Source organism: Rhinolophus sinicus, linkage group LG03, assembly GCF_036562045.2.
Source record: "Rhinolophus sinicus isolate RSC01 linkage group LG03, ASM3656204v1, whole genome shotgun sequence".
In the NCBI taxonomy this organism is placed as follows: Eukaryota; Metazoa; Chordata; class Mammalia; order Chiroptera; family Rhinolophidae; genus Rhinolophus; species Rhinolophus sinicus.
This window is the reverse complement of record NC_133753.1, coordinates 149,813,216-149,833,632: the sequence shown is the minus strand read 5'-3', so window position 1 is coordinate 149,833,632 and position 20,417 is coordinate 149,813,216. Positions and strand designations below refer to the sequence as shown.

At 35.6% G+C, this 20,417-nt stretch overlaps 1 protein-coding gene across 2 annotated transcripts in view; it reads right to left on the bottom strand.

The window, feature by feature from the left end:
* Positions 1-7,091: 7,091 nt before the first annotated feature.
* The window catches only part of AP3B1 (adaptor related protein complex 3 subunit beta 1), a 218,189-nt gene continuing 204,863 nt past the window's right edge, over positions 7,092-20,417 (bottom strand). The window contains exons 26-27 of one of the 2 annotated variants that reach the window (XM_019728166.2): positions 18,806-18,944; positions 7,092-7,810 (exon numbers count right to left, since the gene is read on the bottom strand). In XM_019728166.2, coding sequence (XP_019583725.2) covers positions 7,657-7,810; positions 18,806-18,944 — 293 coding nt within the window. In that variant the 3' untranslated portion in view covers positions 7,092-7,656. The remainder of the gene's footprint in view (positions 7,811-18,805; positions 18,945-20,417) is intronic. The other variant, XR_012495075.1, reaches the window with a different exon arrangement.

Genomic DNA, 20,417 nt, shown 5'->3' with positions numbered 1-20,417 from the left:
ATGGGGGGGCCTGAGCCCTTCAGACTCCAAGGAGTTTAATGACATAATGGCCTGAGAACTTCAACATAAAACAGGAAGAGCAACTAACGAAACTTACAACATAAAACCCCCCTCCTGTCATTTTTATAGTAACAGTAAAACACTTTATTGAATTTATGAGCTACATAATGACTATGAAGAATGTAACTTGAATTAGAACCAACTCTGAAGTATAATATCAACTATAAACCCTTTTCTATTACCCCATCCCTTCAGCTTTTTCTGTCCTCTTCCCTTTAACCAAGGGACATTGCCTTCCTCAGACTTCCGCCTGAGACAGAGTTCACAACTTGCTAATAAATCTTGACTCTTCTTCCAAAGCTCCACAGCTGACAAACCTCCAGGGGTAAAACACTCTCTGGGGGTGACCATTCCTTTTCAAAGTCTCAGAGTCATTAAAATGCATTTTAGAAAAGAAACCAGTTTGTCTTTTCTTTACATAAAGCCTGTCAAATCCAGAGGATCTTTGGGGCTATACATCAGGTATTTCAATATCTGTAATTGCACATTGTAATGGCCCTTCCAAAATGGAGAACATAACCCCCTTAGAAGTCTATGAAAAGCATCCTCAGCCAAGAATTCCGTACGTGAGTGGGGGTGACAGCCAGGTTCCTAATGACTGGATGGGGTGGTGGGGGGAAGCAGATCGCTGAGCTAAGTAAGCAGCATGCTAGGCTGTGTTTTCTGTTTCCATTTTACTCTTTACGTCTTGCTGTTCCCCAAGGATTTTTCTGGAGGGGTAATAAAATAAAATGGGTGAAACAAAGCCATAAGCCAGTTAAGTCTGAAAGACATGTCATCTCATCTAAAAGGAAGAAACGGACCATTTCCATGCCTAAGGCTGACAGCAACGCCTGAGCTGGCAATAGCGCTATTCCATTTGATTTATAGAATAATGGGGTGACAAATGATGACAAAAATAAACTTTTACTGCACTGAACTGCTCCTTTATTTATGAAATTTGGCCAAGTAGTGAAATCTTTTATCTGCAAGTTGTAACATGGAGTGGGAACGAGCGATTATGGTGTGGTAATAGTAATCCAGTGATGGAGGCTGAGGCAGTTGGAAATGGATTGAGGTAAAATAACTACCGCACCATGATAAATGTGAACAGCGCTTTGCTGACAGATGATCTAACAGGTGTTCATAACAACTATATAAGAGGATTTATTTATGACCAGCCACAGCCGCCGCACTGTAAATCAACTCCAGCAGCTGCACACCGCTGAAACCAAGTCCCCGGTGGAGGGACGGCACAAGAGCCCAAAGAACACAATTCACTCCAGAATCTTAATCATCAAATAACATTTTTTTAGGTAATTATACCACAGCACAAAAACCATAATTACTTTTAATTAGAAAACTGAGCTGTCCATAACTTTGTTTACAAAATATTTTTATTTAGGCCCTAAGATTTTGATGAGTCCTGAGTAAAATGGAGGCTCTGGGGCAAGGGAAGAGTGCCCTTGGGTGGTGGCAATTTCAGCGTGAGGCCAGTAGGAGGCCCTCTCCCGGTGACTTCATTTTTTTAAGGCTCAAAAATCAAACTTTAAGGTGGGAGGATATTTGGTTTTCCCCAAACTTCCACATTAACCTCCCTTTGGCAGGATATTTTTTACACCTCCCTTCTGTTGTCACTCCTAACTTTACACACAGTTTATGAACAATGGGAAATAAGCATATGAGGTGTGATCAAACAATATGGTAATTGTTTAAATAAAAAAAATTGATTACAGTAAAAGACACATTGTCATTAATTCTCCTCAAAATACTTCCCCTCACTTCGAACACACTTTTCTCATCGTTCTTGCCACTTTCTGAAGTAGTTCAGGAAGTCGTCTTTCGTGAGTGTCTTTGGTTGTGCTGTCGTGGCTGCCTTGATGTTCTGAATCATTCTGACGTTGAGGAAGAGCCAGAAGTCACAGTGTCAGATCCGGTGAATAAGGAGGATGAGGACACACTGTAATGTTTGTATTTGACAGAAATTGCTGTACCAGAAGTGATGTGTGACACGGAGCCTTTCTGTTGTGATCAACAAATATAGTGAATGCTGCTGCCAGGTGCCATCCAACGGAAAGGTAGGGATCTTCGCTACTGTAAGCTGCCTGTCGAATCTTAGTAACAGTGTGTGACAAGTTTCAACTTGTTCGGTACAGTCAGTTGGGTGTGAGCTACCGTTGACAGAAGGTGTGTTTTAAAGTATGCTGTAAATCATCCTCCATCATGACAACACTCCGTGTCACACATCACTTCTGGTATGGCAATTTCTGTCAAATACAAACATCACGGTGTGTCCTCATCCACCTTATTCACCGGATCTGGCACCGTGGGACTTCTGGCTCTTCCCCAAAATCAAAATGACCATGAAAGGTAAATGTTTTCAAGCAATTCAGGATATCAAAGCAGCCACGACAGCACAAGTAAAGACACTCACGATAGAGGACTTGAACTGCTTCAGAAAGTGGTGAGAAAGATGGGATAAGTGTGTTGGAAGCAAGGGGGAGTATTTTGAAGGAGGTTAATGGCAATGTGTCTTTTAAAATAATGAATTTTTTTATTTATTTAAACATTCACTGTACTGTTTGATCACACCTTATATAATAAAGGGACTCCTCAGAAATGGGAGTTTAAATTTAGGCTAAGGAGCCCACCTTCATACAACCTTTCCAAACTACTTCGCAAAGGTAGAATTTAGTATTTTTCTTTTTGTAGGCCATGGTCTTAACAATTCCTTACTGTTATCCTACCATAAAACAAGAGTCCTCATTCATCACATTGCTTAAAAAAAAGTGGTTCTTACACTGGGTGAGAAGATGCTCTTTTGGGGGTAAAATCAGAATCTTGGTTGGGGTACAGTTTGAGAGAATTAATCTTTCTTCCTTTTTTCCTTCTCATATTCTGATCCTTTCCCCTTGGTAACCCGTTCCTCCCTGGCCAGGTAATGGGAAGGGTGGACAAGGTGAGGCTTCCCTGTTCTCTCCAAGTGCCCTTGTAGCACCTGTGGTTTTCAAGGGCTGACATGAATGAGCCCACTGGCAGAATTACCTACCGGTTAGGGTTTTTGAACATCCTCAGATCTCAGAATACAGATTCGTCTACATTTAAGCCTGACCTTTTGTGTCTCTGGCCCTCATGTTGTAGATGAGGAACCAGTGTCTTAGAATGCCATTAAAGGCAGGTTTGAGTCCACTGTAATAATTCCATATTTGAGTTAAGGGCTTGGGGTCTTCAGTGTATGTAATTATTGAACCAACTAGGAATTACACGTGCAAGTAACTATGTACGTAAACTTGACTCCAGAGATAGACATGAAAAGATTAGAAATTACAACATCATTTCAACTCACAATCACTTAACCAGTAACTGGACACCAACGAATTTCATATTCTTTAGCTACTTGGGCTATAAGTCTGAAAAGACTTGTTTTACAACCTGCGATGGCATAGAAAATAACTAAAATCCTCAAGGAACTATCTAAAATTGGCTTATAAGCAGGAGAGTAAAACCAACAATGCCTGTTTCTCCTGATTTCTAGTTCAGTGGTTCCCAACTTTTTTTTTTCTTCCCTCTATACTGTTTATAAGTGCAGCATAGCCCCATCTGTCATACCTCAACCATTCGTTTCTCCTCTAAACTACCACAGGCCATTGAGGCGGAGGCTTGGGGTGTGGCATCAGGGGAGAGCGACTGCGTGAGGGGGAAAGAGGAGAAGTGAGGGCCAGGAGAGGAAGGGGACACAGTGCTTTTTGGTTTGTGGGCAACGCTGCTTCCTGTACCAAGTTATTTGAAAAGCATTTTAAGGTACAGCCTCCGTTAAGGACAATATACCCTTCCTTCTCCTACTCCTGGAAACTCTTTTCTCTTCCAAATGCTACCCTACTTTTGATACCTACCTAGTTTCATTGCCTCAGTTACACCTTCTCAGAACTCTCTAACCCAATGATCACTTCTTCCCCTAATCTCAATAGCTCTTACTGGTGTGATGTGACAATTAATCAAGCAACTGCTTCAGTGTTTCCCAGAAACCATTTCAGCTTTCAAATGGCTATGTTCCAAGTTTGCTGGTCAACTGGTTATATGGGACCTAAAATGTTTTTCCTCAAAAAAACCAGTTACACATGCTGGTTAACTTACTAGGTCAGACCTTAAAAATTCTGCTTACTCCATAACATAACTGAAAAGTGGTAAAAATAATAAAAAGCAATGTTATGAAAATAGGAAGAGAGTAAAACATTCATTTAGTCATATTAAATGCTGTTTGTCAGCAAGTCACATAAAGACAGGAGATGGATCCTGTGCAGTCAGAAAAGAATCTTTTGGTCCATCTAAGGACATATTTTTCTATTCAACACAACTTCCATTCATCTGAGGCACTATCATGCACTTGATTTTTATTGTTATTGTTCCTCTAAAAATCTCAAGAAGAGAGTGAAAGTGATCATGAAAACTTTCTGAGCTAACTGGTCAAGTTGGAAGGCAGAAAATAAGGAAAAAGATTAAAAAAATAAACAAGTACATGATCAGAAAGTAATCATCTATCAACGAACCAACCTTCAATTGATGGAAGAACAAAACAAGTGTGCACCCAGTGGCTGGCTAGTCTGGTCCAGTCACCTGTGTGAGGACAGCAGAGGTGGAGGTGGAACAGATGGGCTCAGCAAGTCTCTGGGGGCCGACTGCTTAAAGCTGTTGGATTTGGCACCTGGAGTGGGGGTGGGGGAGGAGGTGAGCCTGTATTAGTATGGAGCAAAATTTGTTTGCAAACCAGGGCTCACTAACTTAGCAAACTCCACATTATCATTTATTGACAATTGGACCGTGGGTTTCTTGGGGGAATTAGGGCATATCTTCTATTTAACCATACTCTCTGACAAGGGATATCAAAGTTTTTCACATTCCACAGTAGATGTAGTCTTTAAATAGAAAGGAAAATTAAGGCTCTGTTAATTTTTTGTTATAACATGGGGCTCCCACCCCTCACCCCCATGTGAAAAGAGAATTTTTCCACCTTTAAACAAACTTCCCTATACAATCAGAGAGATTACAGAGAGGGAACAAAAAAGGTGAAAGAGCTTAGGTTTACCTTTAGCTGGTCCAACATTTTTTTTTTAAACCTCTCCTTACGTTATTCATCATTCTGGATTCTTGTCTTCCTTCTCTAATAGTAACTTCTAAATTCTTAACAATAGAAATACAGGTTACAAGGGCAAACTTTTTCAGAAGCTATTATAAAGTTATTCAAATGTTTGCAAATAGTCATTGGGAAGGGCAAGTATCCTGTATTTTAATTTGATACGTTTATTGTTATAGTCTCTTCAGAATAAAAACATTCTCCTTTTCTTATAATAAATAAAGCAAGTGTATTGATACTAAAAATGAGGCTCAGTCTGAAATATACTATGAGAGCCATTCTTCAAGACTGGTGTACATAAAATGTCCCATTAAGTGGACATTAAAATGAAAAAATATAGCTAGAATTAAGAATTGAACATTGACTAACTTGACTCAATGGAACAATTTAAAGATAATCATGGATTATGATAAAGTTAAAGGAAAAATGAAGCAAGGAACTCTGAATCATCATACAAAAAAAAAACCCAAAAAACAAAAAACAATCCAAAACTTGGGACTTTGGTCATTTTTCTAATTGCACTTATGTGAAAAACATTTAAATAATATTAAGCTATAGATATTAAAATGGTTTCAATTGTTAGCATACTACATATATTATTGATTTAATATATTATAGATTTTAAAAGTTAGCTGCCAAAAATATTATGCAAAAGTCCTATTGAAATTTCCTTGTTTTAAAAAACATGCAAATGCATGACTTACTTTCAAAGACGCATGGCGTCATTTAAGAGAAATAAAACTCTCTCTATATCACAACATTCATTTTTCCCCTGCTCTGATGACAATAAGTACAAATATGTTTCTCAGAAAACATATTTAGCCTGCCAAATTTTTTGTTTCAAAAAGTTGTTGACTTAAAAATCCAAAGTTATGGTTTTGTACACCTGAAACTAATACAAAAAAAAAAATCCAAAGTTAGGATGCTCTGAGAAAGAGTTAATAATGGAAATGTCAATGGCTTCCATTAAAGAGGAGTCTCTTGGTGTTGTGTCAGTATCATCGTAGCACATAAGGCTCCAGAGTTAGGTAGAACACGTGACTTCCATCGCAGTACTTCCCTTCACTCAGATTCATTGCTGTATTTCAGGAACAAGAAAATTTAACAACCTTGTTTGCTCTCTCCAGCTCACTAGCTTGGAAATTTAAATAATTTTTCCCAGTCTGTTTTGTTCTTCTTAATATGTAGATTCCAAGAATGTTTCATTCTGGTTTTTTTTTTTACCTTTTATATGTGATCTACAATGTTTTAATCAATGCATCTTCTCTTCCTTTCTAATTTTTACAAATCATGTGGCTTTCTATACAAAAGGAACGGACTAGCATATGCTATCTTAGAGCCTATTACTACCTATTATTACATGTCAGAAGGTAAATACAATTTCAACTGGTTTGAAAAAGGTTAGAAAAACATTAGAAGTTTTCTGATTATAGAACAATCTTAATAAAAATAGTAACTTGCCTAAGTGTGTAAATAAAATAAACACTCTGGGGAATGGTGCCAATATGTTGATCATATAACTAGTTTTAACATTTCTAAGTTTATCCTAGTTACTGTAGTTTTCAAAAGCATTTCAGTCCATCAAAGTTGGGCATCAAGATTTGTAAAGGAACAATGAGATTCAAAAATTTATTCAGCAGGTGTAATAGGCCTTGCAATGAGATCAAAATTGCATGTAAAGAAACATTTTATTTTGCAACACAAAGATTTTTGTGTTATTAAACACACCAAATTTTTTTCTTGGAGTTAACTACTCTATAACACAATTAGAAAATCTACCTAGTTTGAAAGTGGTTCCTCTTTCACTAAACCCCATTGCTTGTATACATACTACAATACTTAAAATATTTACTTTAGAATAAACTTCAGCATATGAACTTTAGGATTACAAACAATTTCTTATTAAAAATGCAAAGACAAATGTTCTTCATGTGCTAGTTTATTCATCTTATTATTCAGAGATAATTTCATAATGACAATTATCAATAGCCAATTACAATACCAGGAAATTCACAGAAAATTTTGCAGAGACCTTGTTGCTTTGGCATTTAATTCTAAAAAGTATGCTATCCCATTTTTACATACCAAACTCAGAGGTCTTTTAGACTACTTCTCGGCTAATTTTTGCTTATTGTGGGAGGAAGATTATTTCCAATGAACTTTAAATATCTAATTTATGTCCCTCATTGTTGAAAAAGAAGACAGGACAGACGAAGTAGCAGGATAGAGAAAATGCTACATGGATTCAAGTGTTGAGATAACTGACAGTAAAATATATGTTCTTTGGTTAGCAAAGCGAAAAGGGGGAAAGTATTGCATACATGATAGATACACACTAGCATTCTAAAGCAGGAGATAAGAATGTCAAGAGTGTGTTCTTCCCCCACTGCCAGATGGAAGGGCTATTATTATAAATGAAAGGCAGCAGCAGTGGATGCCAGGCACTTTTGTTGTGTGCCAGGTTCTGAAGTCCAGATGTAAGCAGGTTACCCCTGGGACAGGACAGGCTTCAGCTCCCGCAGCAGAACAGAGCCAATCACAGTTTTCTCAGTGTTTATGATAAGCTGTGCTGTAGAGCCTTCCTTCAGTTCCACTGTGACTAGCAGCAGTGACCCACTGTGCACAGTTTTAGCTGCAAATCTGGAAGAAAAAAAAAAAAAGAGAGAGACCTTTTATCATGCAGGGGGAAAAAGAGACAGCATAAATTCAAATAGGTTTAAAATAACTCTTTTTCCTCAATAATTTATTACAGGTTCCCTACTGCCAAAAACCCAAAGCCAAGCATTCTTCTGAAAAATCAATGAACTGCCCAGCGCCATGCTTACCACAAGCCGGTGATTTCAGTGCATCCTTAGAACAGAAAGTCTACTTCACTTATTAGTTTGAACAACAGATGCATGTGACTAATTCTCCATTTCTATAATTTGGGAATTCATTTACTATTTAACATTTTACCAGGCATAGGGCCATTTAAAATAAATCACTGTATTTTTATGTTTAAAGCATGTTAAGAAAAGGTACCTTTCTCAAAGAGCTTGACATTTTAAATTCCTCATATCTGAAAATGGTTACGCAGGACGTTAGATAATTTAACGTACGTTATAATAAGTTTCAATGAATTCATGTATGTTAAAATATTTCAAATTCGGTCTCTAATGTTGATGACATGTAACAAAAATCACATGACAGCCAAGTGCAACATCACAATCTCTCTTTTAATATTTTGTTTTTAAGGCTTGAACATGAGATCCTTCTTTTGGTTTTAGGGGGCGTCTAAGGCTCCATTACTAAATTCCAAGACATGAAGAACCTACAAATGACATGAAATTACAAGCAAAAAGTAGCCTTTTAAGCACTGCAATTGACTGAAAAGCCCCGTTGGAGGGACAATCCTGCCAGTTCACTCTGCACGCACAGTTGAGCCCCAGAGGCGTGGAGGAAGAGGATGGACGCTACCCTCCTAGGCCTCCATTTTCTGCATGGAGCATGCTCCACACATTTTTTGGGGGGGGGAAGGGGGGAAGGGGTTTGATTGCAAGGATGACTGGAGAAAAACAAAGTTGCTGCACATGAGCTTTTGAAAACACTAACAAGTGTAGAGCAGGTCCGTGACCTGCTGTGACCCCACTTTGCAGGGCCAATCCCCTTTCCCCTTTCTGTGTGACACGTGTCTGAATCTGAGCCATCTGCCTCAATTTGCGCAACATCTTCAGCCACAATGGCACCCAGTTAGCCCTGACAACAGCTCACAATACATAAAAATAAAACGGCTGCGCTGACAGCACGCTGTGGACTATTCAAGAGCAAACCAACTGGTCAGTGTCTCATGTCTGACAATTAGCATGGGCCTTGCACAGAGCCACGGCGTCCTCAGGGATCTGTTTAATTACCATCAACATAAAAGGAGGAGTTTATCAGGAGACACTCAGAAAAACTTCACTCCCGACTTAATTAAAATATTAGCCACTTAAGCAGGAAGCAGATTCTCTTTAAATGAAAAGTAATTTCTTTTGAGTTTTTTTTTGAACTGACATGAAGATCTCATAACACATTAGATTCTTTTTTTGAAATCTAACAAGCCATTTTTGGCCTAAATAGAACCACGAAAATCAGTTTTCCAACAATAATTAGAATAATGCATCAAAAGCAAAACAAATATGCTAATTTTACTAAAATGAAAATATTACCAACACTTTTAAGTTGTGTTTTAAAATGTTAGCTAATGGGTTGTTGATAAAGCATGTTAGAAACCTTCCCACTCATTTACTTGTGCACTCTCTCCACACATGGAAAGCTACTCTCTCCAAACATGCTGAAGCCTTGTAAGAAATCCGACAAATCAGTTTTTCTACTGAGAGAAGCAATTGTAAGTAACCAGTTTAGGAACAGACATCATACCAATGTTTTAAAAGAGGTTTTATGAAGCTGTTATACATATCCATCTGTTCTTCAGAGGTCCACACAATAGATTAGGAACTGGGTACCCCAATTTCATTTTTGAGAGATCACAAAGCTCACCAGCCCCTAAATGACCTCTTTTTTCTATCACCTCTGCTGGTCTATGCATTTCTTTTGTCTAAATTTTTGAGGTCCTATGCTTCACTGGGAGAATCCTGTTTCTGTATTTCTGTTAAATCATGTCGCCAAATGATACAAGGTGGTTCTATTGTCCTTCATGTAACTTTCTCCACAGATTTGGTCATCACCAAATCTTCATTCAACAAATATTTCAACAGTGGCCCCTATTTCTGACAGGGTTGTTATTATGTAAACAATAGTCATATTAGTCCCTTTATTTCCTTAACACTGCTACCTTGGGACCATGGAGAAGGAAATTATGTCTGAATAGGAACACAGAAGCACTGTTATCGGAATTTCAGGGTTACAGAGCCCCAAGGCACATTTTATCTCCTTTCTATTAAAAACTTACAGTTGAGGTTAGAATAATACAAACTCAGAAGACATAAATGTCAATTTTGAGGTCAGTATGTTTCCAAAGATTAAAATTAGTGTCTTGTACATGTTTTTGAAATCCCACTACCACAAAATTCTCAACACTGTAAAGAATAGGGGCATGAAAGAAAAGAGGCATTTGCTGCAGTGGAAACATGCTAAGCAAGTCATTCTCGCAATAAAATCTGTTAGCTGATGTAAAAGCTACTGCCTTTTCACTGGGTCTCCATGTTCGAGTGAGTGGGCATGAATGGGGGGAGCAGAAGACTAGCAGATCAGATGTTCTGATGTTCTCACTTCATAGTTCCAAAGGATGCACTTAATGGGAACATAGCATGACTACAATGTGTTTGTTTTGGTCCATGGGAAGCAAAAGCCACTCCCCACAATTTATTGATCATGTAACTCCCAACTTAAAACACAGTCATGGAAAGACTACTAGTTAGTAACAAGAACTAGCTAGCTTTGGGATGCAAGAAATATTGGTTATAAAGACAGCTTGGGTCAAATACTTACAGACTAAATATAATGGCTGACCTCAGAACCTCTGTTCTGGGCCTCAAACTAAGATCACAATGTGACAACATTTTTCCAGAAGGCATGTGACGTTTTTGATCCTTATAATGATAATAGCAGCAACCACTTATTAAGTGCTTTGTGCAGTGGGCACTATGTACTTCACTTGTGTTTTTTCATTTGAGTCTATGAAGCAGATCACTATAGAGGAGGGAACTGAGGCCCACAGAAGTTGACGAACTTGCTCACGGACACAGGGCATGGGAATGGTTAAGCAGGAATTTGAACCCAAGCATTCTGATTCTAGATCACATACATTTTCTTAAATCTATGCAAAAATACACCCTTAATATTTGTTTTTTATCTGTCCATAAAGTTTTCTGATTTACTTAATATGCATATAACCTATTAATGTTCCAAAAACTTTAAAAAGGAAGATTTGTTTCCCTTTAAAAATTGTGTACTTGACTTTGTAGTATTCTGTAATTCAAAGCACCTTGCACGACACTTTGTCATAACATATTTTTAATTTCTGCCCTCAGAAATTTAAAATATTTTAAAAATCTCCCACCACCCACTCCCTCAAAATAGACACCAGCAATGAAAAAACACAAAACTTTCTTGAATGGAGCTGTAACATAGGAAGGGACTACCAGGCGACCAACCAACCTTAAACACCAGTAACACCACAAATGATAACAAATAAGTGGATGACAGTTAAAGATGTATTGCCTATGGATGGTGGGCTCCATGTTATTAAAAGGATACCATCTAGGTATTTTTCGTAATTTTTCATTTGCATCCTACTATCAAGCACTTGCTGTGTGTAACAACAATTGAGAAGATAAAATCATCTGTATTTCATTTTATTAAAATTTTTGTCTATTATCTTCTCTTGCAAATGACATTTTTATCTTTGAAGCCTATTCTTAAGATTAAAGAAAAAGACAAATAAGCTGGTTGCCAAATCTAAAAAAAAGTATGAACCACTCTTCAAAAAAAAAGTTAATTTGTCTTAACTATTGACAGAATTATGAAAACAGGTCAAATTAACAAGAACTATGAACAAATATATTATTTACAACACATGGACTTATTTCCTTGTGCACTTAAACCATACCTTTTTTTTTAAGATTCGTGAGAAGTTAGTTATGGACCATAAATGGTCTTTGTTAGGAAAAAAAAAGAAATCCTGTAACTGGATTGTTTTAACAACTGAAATGCTAATAGGATAACATGAGTTAAAAAAATGTTTATCTGAGAGGTGGTTTCAACCTCCAGGGTATTCACACACATAACTTTTTTTTACCCAGAATCATATTTGCTACACTTAATGCAACAGATCTAAGACATGCTTTTTTCTTTCTCTTGGATAGTCTTCCTGGTTTCTGATTTTTCTATTCTGAGTTCAATTTTCTTGTGTTTTCTGTTCTACTGGTTACCAGAAGCTGTGACAATGGCCCACTCAGGCTAAAACTTTTTTTTTTCCTACTCTGTACATGAAGCCTTCAATTACTGCCTGCTGAAGCAGACAGAATCCTATTAGTAAGAAAGACGATCACAAGATGCACTGCCCTGCCCTAGCTGTATAAAAATAATTAGTCCAAAGTTGACAAATGTGTAATGAAGGTGCACAATGATTATATATGTAAGAAATACTAGTTTGAATAAACCTCCTAACAACATATACCTAAGCATGGTCATGCAGAGCATTGTTTTTCAAATTCAAAATGATAAATCCTTATTAGTTTGAGTTAATAGAACATTTTAAACAAGCAGAGGATTTATAAGTTGTAAAAAATTCCTTTTGTTGACTATAAACTTGTATTTCAAAGTTAAGCCCATTACACTATTGAATTAATATTGAGAAAAAATTTACATGATTTCACTTTAGGAAATTTATCTAATGCAATGTATTTTTCCGTTATTAAAAAAAAAACAGTCAGCAATATTGTAGTATTTTCCTTTAATGTTCTGATGAGAAGAGCTGAAACAAAAAAATAAGCTCCCATCACAATTTAGGAGCCTCTATTTTCCATTCTAATTTTTGGAGATAGTATAAAAAAGTGATTCCCTACTCTATTTGGTCAACGATGCGTTCTCTTTCTTTGTGCTGGAAAGCTAAAAAAATCTGAGTGCACTTTCTCAAAGAAGGCACTAAATATTCCAGTTATTCCAGAACATTTTTGGTTTTGTCTGTTTGGTGGGGGTAGGGTGGGATGGGGCTTAACAACAGAAAACCAAATTGTAAAATAAAGTCTTACCCCATTCTCTTTGATTCCTTCTAAAATTGTCAACCCAGAAGGAAAGCCATCAAGATTACCTTTCTTTCATTTTTACATGAAAACAGTCATATATTCCTATTAGAAAAACTGTTGCACTGTTACATCACAAGCGGTCAAATTAAATAAAACTTAAAGATTATTTTTAAAGCAAAAATCAGTTGTGCAGTATGGTTATTTCTGAAATATCCAAATATGCCTTCCCTGTAAAAATTAACTGAGGTCCACATTTGTTTTTCAATGAAATGCTGCTCACAGAGCCTGCAGAGATCAAAGCAGTCAGATAAAAAGCAGTGCTGTCCTCTAGTGGATAACCACCAACCTGTAAAGAATTCTGATTTCACAAATCTTCAGTCCTGTTTGAGATCCCAAATTTATTATACTGTAGAAAAGACCAAAGCCTGGTACATTTATATTAACAACTGTTACGCAAAATTCTGTTTTAAGACAGATAAAGTATGGTGACTATAGTATTAGGGCTTATAAAATTAGGGCACCAAGACATCAAATGTTTGTTTTTTTTCTATTGTTGTCCTTCAAAATTATCCAGTACTTAAATATTCCATAGCTACCAGGGAAAAAGAAAGAAAAGAACAAACGACAACAATAACCCAAAGGTTGATCAACCTAATAAGAAATGGAAATATCAAATACCCCACCAAGAAGTGACAATGCCATTCATGTTTGTAACCCCAGCACTAACGATATCTAACAAAGTTCTTTAAAAAACATTGAATGGAGTAACACAATATAGATATTTTAGGATGGAAACAATAGTGTACACCAGTATTTGCCCCTATTAATAATCATTAAACATGTATATGATAACAGTGATTCATCATGAATTTAAGGCCTAGAAATGAAACAAGTTGTTCTTTATATGTACTTAAATAAAAAGACTTTTATTTTAAACCTGAAACAAATAAATTGTTTTTAAATGTGTTGATAAACTAAAAAGTTGACTGCCAGGTTGCCATGAACACACTTTTCCATTCATAGCACCAGACTCTCCTAATAGTTAAGGACCTAAGTAACAATAGCAAAACAACATTTATTCTACTAAGACTGTAATCTCTCACAAGTTGTTCAAAACATGCAAATTAAACATAAGTGACAGGGTAGACAAAATCCAAACCATAGATTAAGATATATGTAGGGGGTGGAAGAGATGGGGGTAAGAGGGGGGGGTGTGGGAAAGGATTATAAATACTGAACACAAGTTAATAATGAAAGCTGTTCTAGGGTCTTATTGAATAAGTTAAGGACTGAAATAGAATCACAGCAGAGGCAACGTTTTCTGTTTTCACTCAAATATCACATTTTCCCCTTATAGGGTCAATTTGTTGTTCACGAGAGGGCCAAATGGGTAGGTAGTATGACAACTGTTTTTAATACTATACTGTATATGAATGTCCGAGTTCCTGAAACTGGGTTAAAATGTGAAATACTTGAGACTGCTGAAAGACAAATTTTTACTTATGGTCCAAGACTGTTTCATAGATACCATTAACAATATACTCTCTTGGTGGAGCACACTGGGATATAAGAAAAAAACTAAATCAAACATCTTGCCTACTGGTATCCTTAATGACTAATCTATAAAAAGGAAATACATAAACATAGGAAAATGTATTTTAAAATGTGTCATGGGGCTATCATTAATTCTTGATAATTCAGGGCAGCTTCAAACTGGATTTTGGAACACTTGCCATATAACCAGTGCAGATATGCAGCCATATCTGCACTGGCAGATTCCTGGGCCCTGTACCAGATGTACTGAATCTGAGTTTTTGGGTGTGGGTCCTAGGAAACTGAGTTTTACATAAACTCCCTCATGACTCTTTCGTACAGAAAAACCTTAGAGATTTTGGAGCTATCAATTTTTAGCTTTCTGCTTTTGGGTCACTGTACATTGGTATCTTTATCAAAGAATAAGCAATGTAACAAAAGCAACTGCATCTTGGTTTCTACATTACTGAATATGAACCTCTTTCACCAACCCTCACTGATCTCTTACTCAGTGGAATACAAGAAATTTTTCCTGGCCCAGGATGAACCTAGAATTCCCACTGCTGATCTCTCTAATCACCTCCCCTAAAACACATTAAATCTTGTATCCATTCATATACTAGTTTACTGCTGTTCATTCTGCCCTTTGTATATACTTTACTTATGTATTCGTTTATTAGTAATGTCTTAAGTAATAAACTTTAAGATTTTTACAATGCACAGCATACCTCATATATTGTAATAGAAATATCTAATACAGGACGTTAATATATTCCGCTGCCTCTTTAATAAATGCTTTTTGATGATTTTTTTGATTCTCATTTCTGTATTACCATTATCATGTGATAAGCGTAATTTGGAAAACAGCAAACTGGCACAATACCATAACTCTGTAGATCTCAATAAGATGATTTTGCTCTGAAAGAGCAGCTTTTTCCATCAGCAAGGAAGTACCACAGACATGAAAACAAAGTTAAGTCTTTCAATAGTATACTGGTTAGCTTTCTGGCATTATCATTCCTTTAGAAAATTAAAACTAAATGTCATATAATCTAACAGCAGATATGCTTTTTCAATTGATCTTTAGAAGTTAACTAGGTAAGAAATGCTTCTGGCTTTTGAAGTGAATTCCATAAAACTTGTGCTCTTTTAATTGACTTTCTCTTAATGGAGGCCATTTTCTGTTGATGTGTTAGGAGCCATTTTCTATTATATACTCAATTAAAATTTCTACTTATACTATTACACACTTCTGCATATGAACGAAGATTCACTTTTTCTTAGCTAATTCTTATATTAAAATGTTTTACTTGGTGTTTAATGTAAAAATATTCAAATTTTGAACAGTAGTAAGAATAATTTATTCCAAAACTAGAAAACGGGAACTTTATTCATTGAACGTCCAGAAAGACTACCCTAATGTTTATTGAAAAGTCCTCTCAGAAATAAAAGATCCTGAAAAATTAAGTAGAACATACGTCAGCCAAGATTAATTTATCTAACTGAAATTTTTATCTTAAAATGCTAACAAAGTGCTTTTTATACTTGTTTTTAAAGTAATCTTAAATGGATTAGAACTAATAAATACAGGAATGGCTTTGGTCCTACTCTTCATACACTCAAAAAAGCAATCATCAAAGAAGAATTAAGGAGCCACTCAAAAATCTCACAGGTATTTCAATATTATTAACAATTATAATATATATGTATATAAACTTATATACGCGTATATAAACTTATTAATCCCACAGGGTAATATAATACTGAACACTACAGTTAAAACATTTCAATAAAGTGGTAAAACGTAAATTTCTTTTATAATACAAACAGTAATTGTTATTTCATCTTAAATGAAATTAAAAAAGGCATTGGTGCAGATTTTATTAACAATTTTTATTTTTAATTGTTAATGAGTGTAAAAAATGGCAAGATGTTACATACGCAGGGTAATAATTTTTATCAATTTCTATATGAAAAGTGCAAATATAACTCTAGGTATTTATAACCCAAAGCTTTCAAAAATTTAGAACATTATTATAATCATACTTTCACTATAAAAGTATATGTAGAATATTTTCAATTAAGTATGAAGAGGCTTGTGAGGTAAGACGGCACAGCCTAGTGTTAATTATATACAGGCATTTTTTTCATTTCTGACTCTGTAGTAACTTGGGCTCCACCCCCAAGTAACAGAGCCAAACACCAGGCTGCTGATGATACGGCTGGATCAGAAAAGCATGAAGACACTGGATATGCATGAAGACCATAACCGTTACGTTTGAGGGCAAACTCTGCATTCCAAAGCCAAATATAAATGGTTCTTAGTTGTGTGTCTCCCCTGCATTAGTATGGATAATTGAGAATTGACTATAATTTAATAAATTGAACAGACACCACCAAAACAATTTACAGGTAAACTATGCTTTAGTAAGAATTACACAACTGTGCTAAGTGCCTATCTTAGTCTATTTCCCAACAGGAAGATAACCTTCATATTAGTTGGCTTTGAGAAGGCAATGTGGCTATTTTCTTCCAAGAAACAAAAATCTGGAAAGCTGCCATTGCTTTCAGAAAAGTTAAAAACCCACATACAAAACAAAAACTAAGTTAGAAGTTTGAACGTAAATAAGGGTTGCCCTATATCTTTTTGTGCATTACAAAAGAATACACTAAAACAGGACTGAAATATTGCTAGATGGTAGAGATGTCAGGTGAAATTTCATACTGTAGAAGCTAAAAATTAGTTGATGCATACTTTGGTGTTTTACTTGGTGTTTTAGTTAATTTCAGTAATTCAAACAAAATCTATAAATAAAACACAACAACTTCTGCTAGAGAAAATCACCCAGGAAAGTGAAAAGAAGTATTTAAAGCAGAAAACAATTAAAACAGGAAAACTCAGAACCAAAATATTTTCACTGGAAAGACTTCTGTTAATTTCCCCTCCATTGGAAAATGTAACTGACAGATAGTTGTTATTTGCATGGCAGTAACCGGTATGACGACCTTGCGTCCATTTTATTATTTTATCACTGTCCTACATGAGCTAGAAAGGACTTATCATTAATTAAGAAAAGGAAGTATCAGATCTCTTGAGCCACTTAAGGACCTTCCTCTCAAAAACAAACAAAAGAAAACCCCAAAACAACCCCCCCCCAAAAAAAAAAAAGTACAAGGTAAATTTGTTGTTTTTGACTAGCACATAGTTTTCATTCTGTCACGATTAGTAAATGAAGTTAGGCAACTCTAGATAAAGGCAGATCAAGAACTGAATTCAGCTCTTTTGATGTCAAGTCCAACGTTCTTCCACAGATAACACACAATTTCATTTCAATCGCTTTCTTTTCCCTGCCACACATTTCCAAACAGATGAGGAACTTAAACTTCAGGAGAAGTTATAACTTGGCCAAGATTACCGAGCCCAGTAATGGCAGAGCTGAGTCTAAAACTCAGATCGCCTGCAGTACTCTTCATACGGGGCCTGTCTTGCCCTTGTATTAATAAAAAAAACTGTTTTAAAGGTTGGAAGGCATTCCCTTAGATCTTAAACTTATCATGTATATATATATATATATATATAAATATATATAAATATATATATATATATATATATATATAAAATATATATAGTGGCAGACATACAACACTGCAGTGGAATGGCAGAGGAATTTAAAGACGGCTTGCAATGAATTCACTTAAGCTCACAGAGGACTAAGTAACAGTTGCATGTTTGTTTAAGGGGTAATTATTTTTATCTTTATCTTCATTTCAAGCCACTGGCATTCACACAAAGAGGGCATATTAATCACATTTTCTGTGACCTTTTAGGACAAATAACTTGGATTTCATGCATTAGGTGCTTGGTAGTGAAGACAGTCCTGGTCTCAGAAACAGAAGCTGCACTTGGCCCTATGTTGGTTTTCTAGCAGTTCCTTCTTATCGAAAGCAGCCTTAGGGGACTGCTGTCAAAAGGAAATCTGTATGTAGTACCTAAGCTTCCCCTCTATCAAGTAAAAAAGTCAACTCCACTGCTTTATAGGACATGTTTTCCTAGAAATCCACTGAATCTGATGAAATAAGATAAATTCTCAAGTATATCTCAAAAAAGGTATCTTTACAAATTGTCACGCTATTATAAAATCTGGTACAGTATATATCCTGTATCTTTCAGGACAGTCCATTCCAGGTGCCAAGGATTGTATGAAGTAGGGAAGAAGGCCTTAACTCAAACAAATCATCAGAAAAAAAAGGGGGGGCATATATATACATAAATATATATATATTTAGGGGTGATTTTCAAGGAAAACTATGAATTGAAAACTATGTATCTACACATGTATAAAGTTATCTCCACATCACGTGCTGGTGAACCTACCTGTGTATATTATCTTGGCCAGAAGGAACTACACCTACGTTGGCTACATTTACAACCTTCTGAAGGATCACAGAGGAAGTGAAATTCTGTGGTGCAATGATGATTACAGCAGAAGTTTCATTCATTCCTGTTAGCATTCCTATAAAAGCAAAAAGAGACTCCCTGTTACTAATTTCTTTATGAAAATCACATTAAAACAATTTTAAGCTCATAGCCAAAATTTAAAAACTTTTTCAAGAAAAGAAATACTACTTCAGAATATAATTTACAAGATAATTACCATAAAATTAAAATGAACGTAAACTTTCAAAAATTGTTAAAAATCCTTATTGTGTAGGAAAATGTATAAAAACGCAGTCAAACATCACTCATAATAAATCTGATTTTAAATACTACAGGATAAAAACACAGAACCACAAATATGAGATTTCAATTTCAGTCACTTTAAAATATACTCAATTAATTTGGCTTACATAAACTATTAAGCTTTGACTTTTTATTAATAAGAATTCTTTTCCCCTGTCTTTTTCAAAGATCTCTCTTGCCAAATGCTGCTTGAGAACAAATCAAGGTGATTCTGAAATAACTAGCAGCATTACCCGATGAATGGCTTCAGTATGTTAGATCAAAGTTATCTCAACGACTGAAAGTCACTGAACAGTTATGTGGTTCCAAAAATTGTACACGTCTGTAAGCTATATTTAGTTGTAATGGTATAGTGAATGGCACTCTAGTTACTGACAAAACACCAACTGAAAATTCTGAAAGCAAAACATTTAAAAACAAAGAAAAAAATGTGAATAGAAAACCTTAAATCCCAGAGATATTTCAAATTATATTTAAGAAAGAAATTAAGTTAAGCAAAATCATGAACAAAAACCATATACGAGTTAACACAGACATGCCGTTAACATCAAAATCTCAGTAAAAATGTTCAGTGAACATACTCAATAATATACCCAACACTTGGTAGAGACATTGAAATTTAGTACCTGGGTTAAAGTAAACAAAATAATTATAATAAATGTCACCTATTTGGATCTGTGATATAAATCGCTGACACCTAATGATATCTACTAAAAATGATAATCTTCTGAGACATCTGATATGTGCAAAATAGTTTACAAAATTTTTGAAAATGGTAAAATTTGACTTTATGTTTTCAAAGGCTCTGCACTTCCAGGGTTAAGTATTTAATTTAGTTATTTACTGCAAATGCAACCTGAAAAATTTGAAAATCCCTATGATTAGCAGTATGAAGACACTAACGCCTAATACTGTAAAAAGACTTATCTAGCTTTTAACAAAGAGCAGCTTTTACTAACCACTTTCAAACTCGGGGACACTATGTTCTGCCTTAGATTGTTTAACTTCAATATTAGGCAAAAGCTTTAAAAACTACACAAGCAGTCAAACACTGCTTTTAAGGAAAGCACAGTGGCTGCTGACATAACACTGCTGAGAGATGTGTGTACTCATTTAGGATTTAAACCTTTCTCCATTAAGCTCTATTGAAGAGCAACTGCTGAATAAATGAATGCAACTATGTTTATGTTAAAAGCCTGTTTCCCGCAGCATGTAATTAAAGGAAATGTTGTACAAAGCCAGTACT